The 6,503-nt window shown below is 39.4% G+C and overlaps 1 protein-coding gene across 1 annotated transcript in view; it reads right to left on the bottom strand.

Moving 5' to 3' along the window:
- Window positions 1–4,170, bottom strand: part of LOC103376589 (electroneutral sodium bicarbonate exchanger 1-like) — a 9,940-nt gene extending 5,770 nt beyond the window's left edge. The window contains exons 1-3 of the mRNA XM_008307006.1: window positions 4,047–4,170; window positions 3,445–3,580; window positions 1,516–1,676 (exon numbers count right to left, since the gene is read on the bottom strand). Coding sequence (XP_008305228.1) covers window positions 1,516–1,676; window positions 3,445–3,580; window positions 4,047–4,170 — 421 coding nt within the window. The remainder of the gene's footprint in view (window positions 1–1,515; window positions 1,677–3,444; window positions 3,581–4,046) is intronic.
- Window positions 4,171–6,503: the final 2,333 nt, after the last annotated feature.

The following is a 6,503-nucleotide window of genomic DNA, read 5'->3' as shown; positions in this document are numbered from 1 at the left end:
GTACAGTTACATGACAACATTTCTGGGACATTTGGCTGAACTGGACCAAACTTCTGGCTGTGTCTACACAAAGCAGATAGAGGAAAGTATGAAAACAAATTAAAAATCTAAGTAGTAAATATCTATAGTATGTGGAGTCACCAATTTCTCCAGTATTGGTAACACCTGCGAGGACTTGGAAAAATGTACATGCTGATTTTAAAAGTAATTTATGACATTAAACCTAGGTTCTACACAGAAGCCATTTTTGAGTGCTTCTCACTTGTAGCCATGGTTGTGCTGTTTCTATAGAGGCATAGGACTTTATACTGCAGTGAAAAATGTGTCCACAGTGAGTGAAAATGTCACAGGAGCAAAAAAAACAGCCAGAAACCACTTGGGGTTCAGAGGATTAACAGTGTATAGCTGTTAGTGGTTGTTAGTGTTTTATTCCAACATGCATTTACTGGTTTATATCATTGCACCTTATTGCTTGAAGCATTTTGCATTGCACTTTCTTACATGACAGACATTTATGAATACAATTTAATTTGGCTTAATAATAGGTTTGCCATCTTTTTTAAAAAAAAAAAAAAAAAGATCTCATACATTTTTTTGTCTTTTTTAAATTATCTCAGCTGCTGTTTGTAGTCCAGGTGCTGCTGGCAGGAGTCATATGGAGAAGAGGTGAATGAGGAGAGGAGATGAGAGCTGGAGGAGCAGAATGATTGCAGGGAGCAAGGTTGTTCAGGCTGTAACTCTGACAGGCTGACCATGAAGAACAAGGATCGATGGAGGGCTTTTAACCATGTGACCATTTGTAGGTGTGTGTGTGTGTGTGTGTGTGTGTGTGTGTGTGTGTGTGTGTGTATGTGTGTGTGTGTAGAATGGCTGGACATTAATGCATGAACAATAATTTCATGCTAGCACGACTAATGTAATTTTTTAAAAAAACAAACACTTGGTTCAGCTGCATCTTCTAGTAAAACACAACCACTGAGGTTCACCTTCACTACACAAACAGAGCCTTGAGAGGCAACACTAGATTTTTTTCACTTATGTTTGTTATAAAATGTTAACATCACATGAAATTATTTTAAAACCTGTTGGGACTTTTGTATGGCTGTCAGCTTGAATGTGTGTCAGTTTTGTGTGACTCTAATGTGACATGTGGCCCTCAGCCCTGTACTCTCCACCTGTTTCCTCTCTGAGGAAGATAAATTGATTTGTAATAGATATCCAGGGGCCATTTAGGCTGAGATGTGGAGTCTGTTTTATAGCAATGAATGTAATATATACTCAAGGACAGAGACAAACAGTCACTTCAGACAATAGGGAAGAAGACGACAGGAAAATAAATTGGGAAATTATATTTCCATTTGAGGAAACAATGCCATTCACTTACACCAATGATAAAAACTGATTTCTTCCAGCACCCTTATAGAAAACTGCTCAGCCAGACTTTGCCTTTTTTCTTGGGATTTATAGCACTGTGGTGCTGAGATATTAATAAACGCCTGTTGGAAAAATTCTCACCTGCAATCTCTTCGATGCAGTCAGCATGCATGTCAAGCAGCACGCTGCCATTGATAATACAACTGCGGAGCTCAAACAAACTGTGGAGTGAAAGCGTAGCAACGTAAGGCTTGCTCCACCTCTCCCCTCCATCCTCCACGTCCTCCTCAAACTTCAGCCACCTGCAAGGTAAAAACAGACCAAAGATCAATATATAGTCAACAAGTGAAATTATGTTTGCAAGAAAGAGAAAACTTTAAATCATACTTTCAGTCTTTCAGACCTCTAATCTAATTTCTCGCAACTCAAAAATATAACAATGGTTTGTTAAGCAGATTGAGAGCAGATATGATGACTACGGTGCAGAGATAGATACACGTTCTAAGTAATAAAATATTATTGGGCTGGATGAACAATATGTGATAAAAGAAATATATTTCCTGCAGGGTGCTGCACTAGTTTTCCTTCTTTTTTGCATTCATTAGCGGTGACAACAACAAGAATAAAGCCGGCATTGATTCTGTGGTTGATTGTTCTGGTGCATCGTCACTGTCAAACACTTGTGCATGTTTTCTCTGATGCGCCTCATCTGTCAGCAAACTCACATTTATTTTCTGCTCCAATTTGGTTTTCTTCCCCCCCTCCCCCCTTATTCAATCTCCGTTTATAATTTCCTCTTTACATTATTCTAAACATATTAGATTGTCCTTTCACATGTTAAAGTGGGAAGCATGTGAAAGGACAATCTAATACTGAGTTCAGAGAGTTCATATCCTGAACTCTCTGAACTCAATGCTGTAATTATTGCTAATGCCCTTCAGTGTGCATAAGTGAAGGGCATGGAGGCCCTGAGAGCTGACTTGAGAAAACACATGCAAATAGACAAAAAAAAACAAGTTTAGCAAATCACCTTCTTCACCAATGTGATGACATGTGCAGAAGTTTTAGAGAAAATGCCAGAACATGAAAAAACACATCCAAATGCAGGTACGTGTTGTTGAAACGAGCAAGAAAAACCTGCTCAGATGTTCACAAGGGCACATGACTACTGCTTCTAGTGACGATATTAAGGCTTTCAATTTAAATTGATGTATTTCTAATGTTGTTTTGTGAATGGACCCCAAGAAGACTAACAACCACCTTGTGGAAGCTAATGAGGATTCAAATAAAGAATAAAGAATTTCACAAAGCAAAACAAAGGTATTAAGAATAAAATATCATTGATAAAAATGTAAGGATTAAAAAAAAGGAATTTAACAACATGTTAGATGTACCAGTACCATTAATTCTTGCCTTATTTCATACATATAATAAATCATCTGATGGCTTGAAAGTTAAAGTGTTATTCTTACACTTCACTCATTATGTTAAACAGCTGCTGTATGTAGCTCTCTTAGCCAAAGTGCTTTACAGTTTATTTCTCATTCACATACTCATGACTGCGAACCACCGAACTGAACCACTAACCCTGAGACTAGGACAGCTGCAGGTAGAAGTGCTCTGCTTGATGCAGCGAAGCTTTTTTACTTCCACGTCAGGTCTTTTTAAGTGTCATTTTTTTAGAAGTTTGATAAACATAGACTCAGATCAACGCACGCAGCGACTAGGGAGAATTAAACCTTAAAGGCAAAGATGTTTTCCAGTTCTACACACAGATCAGCTGTAAACCTTAATGTTGCAGTTTACGCCATTTCCTCCCAGAAAAACAAACATCAGCATGTGTGACTGAGATTTAGTGTTTGAACAGCGTGAATGAGATCACAGCAGTATTCGTGTGATTCCTCACTTTCTGCCTTGAGCAAATCGAGCGAGAAATGATCCACTAAGCTTTAGATGTAACTACCACTTGTACACTTCCCTCTTCATAACAGTACAGCTGTAGAGCTGCCGGGCTGTCAGATGCTTTATTGCCGAACGCTGTAGCCAGCAGCTCCCAGAGGAGATCCTGACCTGGCTGTTTCCTTCCACTCAGCATCCTTGCCATCCTTCACACAGATCTCATCCAGCTCGGTGAACAACTCGTGGGCCACATGTTCAGCATCCTCCTCTGAGCCCAGAATGAACTGAACCCGCTGGGACGGTGTGTCTGATGAAGCAAGAGGATGTGAAGGAGGAAGGAGAGGTGAACTATGGCTCTTGAAACACTGCTTCAAACACACACACGGCACTTTATATTTTGTCATTACATGCCTTTTAAATAGATACTGAGTCCACACATGCACACTTCCACACAAATCCAGACACACAGGCAACATGCTGACTAGTTCCTGTTCTTTGTTAGCTAATTAGTGGGCTTGTCAATTTTAGCCTGGAGCACTGTATGTGCGTGTGTGAAGTGCCCACAGTATCGATAGTCTTTGTTTCACAAATACTACCTCCTCTCTGGGAGGTGGTTTTGCAAGTGCACACGCAAGTCTGTTTATCGTTTTGTCTAAATGACTGTACAAGTCTCAAAAAACTCTAAAAAGGCAAAATACTCCAAAAAGGTTTTATGTGTGTGTGTGTGTGTGTGTGTGTGTGTGTGTGTGTGTGTGTATTTGTGTGCACGCTACCATGACTGGAGGTGGTCGTCTCAGTTTCTTCGCTTTGTTGTGTTGCGTTGCTTCCTGACCTCCTGTCTCTCTTGCGGTGGCGGGAGCCATGGGGCTTGTGGTGACGGTGACTCTGCCTGGGCATCCGAACCCCTACAAACAGAGTCCTGTGGCCTGCAGAAGAGTTGAAAGAAGGGATTTTAGTTCATTCATTCTTGTACTTAGTGGCAACATGATTTTCTTTGAGAAAAAGAGCATTAGGAAAATTACAAATCATCATAATGATCGTATAAATGCCTGTAAGGATTTTGTGGAGTTTAGTAACAGAACCTTAAAGGCACACAGGGGAGGATAAAATAAATAGTATTAAATTATATATAAATAGTAATCCAATAACAAATACGGCTGCATGTTGTCTTTGGATAAGCTTTAGGCCTTTCTGAGCTGTTTCTATTATTATTATTATTCTATTTATTATCTTTAAAGAGGGAAGAGATCCAGTTAGACCAAAGGGGTTCACAATGATGGTTTATTTTTGTTTCTGCAGTCATTGCTAACTCAGTTTTGTCTTTTATTTCTTGCATGTTTTCTGATGAGGGTTGCAACCAAAATGTCTCACCTGTCAGTCTGGAAAACATTTTTTTTCTAATGGGCCTTGACAGATCAGTGAGATCTTTCTTTGTCTTTTCTTTACTTATTTTTGATCACATCAGCTCAGTTTTGTGCTGCACTTATATGAAGTGTGTATTTTGCGTTATCTACTCGTTTTTTGTGACATTACTAGGGTATCAATTTGCCTTTGGGTTTGCGTAATTTGTCTACTCTCGCTGAGTAGATTTCAGTTCAGCCTTTCTGATGGTATCATTTGAATTAGCTATGGATAAAATTGGCTTCAAATACTGAAAGGGAAAAGAAAAAAAGCCCAGGATGGAGTAAAGACTGCTGGGCGGAACATTGCACATTACGGTCCCTAAGCACGCAGGGTTAAAGCGACTAAAAGTGAAAGCTATTAAACTAGGGCTAAGATGTTGACCTGAAGCTCCACAGGGAGAATTGGAGAACAACACCCTTCCTGCTGCTTGCTGTCCAACATTAATCTCAACCGCTGCCATCTGTAATATTTATCAGCCTTTTCAACTTTGAATGCAACATGCAGCGATAACAAGAGACCGAATGCATGTGACACTGACAATAATGGAGTTTTATTAGAAAATGAATGCAGAGACTTCTGAAAGTAAAGTCCCTCTCCAGACAGTGATTAAACAAAAGTCGTGCCACTCAGCAGTCATCTTGGCAACGCCTCTGGGCAGTTATTTCAGGCTAACACGACCAAGCTCCTATACGAATGAATGGGGAGAGAGACACTGCAATGCTGCAATTTCAGTGGTTACCAGGACATAAGAATTACATTTATACAACCATCAATCAAATCTGATAAAAACGCTTTTAAAAGTTTACCCAGAGATTTCTATTCTGGATTCTTGAAGTGATGAGTTTCTCTATCCTATAAAGTCTCAGATTATACCCCTAAAAGCTCATGCCAGTGTATCAAAACTGCACGTTTATATCTTTTTTTCCCATGAAAGTAATCCCTTCCTGTCTGAAAACAACTAAGTAATTCTACACCACTGCTTCCTATAAATGCGTTGATCTATTAAGTCCCTACCTCTCTCTCAGCCCTCTGCTTCATGCTGCAGCTTAAGCACATCAGCTCGCCCACGACTCTCTTCAAATACTGTAAAACTAATCACGTTACACAATGGCAAATTGTAATATTGAAGTAATTCAGCCATACATGTTAGAACCAGAAGCTGATTCTCAAGAAGACTAATGATGCAGAAACCCCAATATGCAAGTTGAAAAGCTTTGTTTCTTATGTTTGTTATGTATGAAAGAAAACTAGGAAACTGGAAGTCTGAAGCCATTGGTTTTAAGGTTGAAATGTTTCTTATTTCACTTCTGATGTGTCTTCTTGAATATAAAAATGTCAAATGGACATGTGAACAAGGTCAAAAACTTGATTTTTACCAGAGTGGGTGTTTAAAGAATGAACCCCGGAAATGAACAGAAAATTGCTGTTCAGATTAATCTTTTATTTCGAACGACTCACTTCCATCCAGGAAAGCATGATGGCCCCATTATACGTTCATATTAGGAATCAGCAAGATAACATCCCAACCCTAACAACAACTTGCAGTGTTCACGACCAACCCACATGAACACATACAAACTATAAAAATGACTCATTTATGCAGAAGCTTCACCTCACCTCATGCTTCATCCCACTGTTTGGTCTCATTAAATATATATAACACGTAAGTGGTCTTAAGAGATCTGCGGGCTGAGTCAGGCCAAGACACCTGTGGTGGACGATAATTAACTAAGCACACTAAGTGTAGGTGCTTCTTTAGTATTTCAGGTTTTCATGACGTTGTAGTATTCAGAGGGAATGACTGTGCTTTCTTACTCTCTGAAATC

This window comes from Stegastes partitus, unplaced genomic scaffold (assembly GCF_000690725.1).
Source record: "Stegastes partitus isolate 25-593 unplaced genomic scaffold, Stegastes_partitus-1.0.2 Scaffold51, whole genome shotgun sequence".
In the NCBI taxonomy this organism is placed as follows: Eukaryota; Metazoa; Chordata; class Actinopteri; family Pomacentridae; genus Stegastes; species Stegastes partitus.
This window is presented reverse-complemented; position numbering and strand designations above follow the sequence as displayed.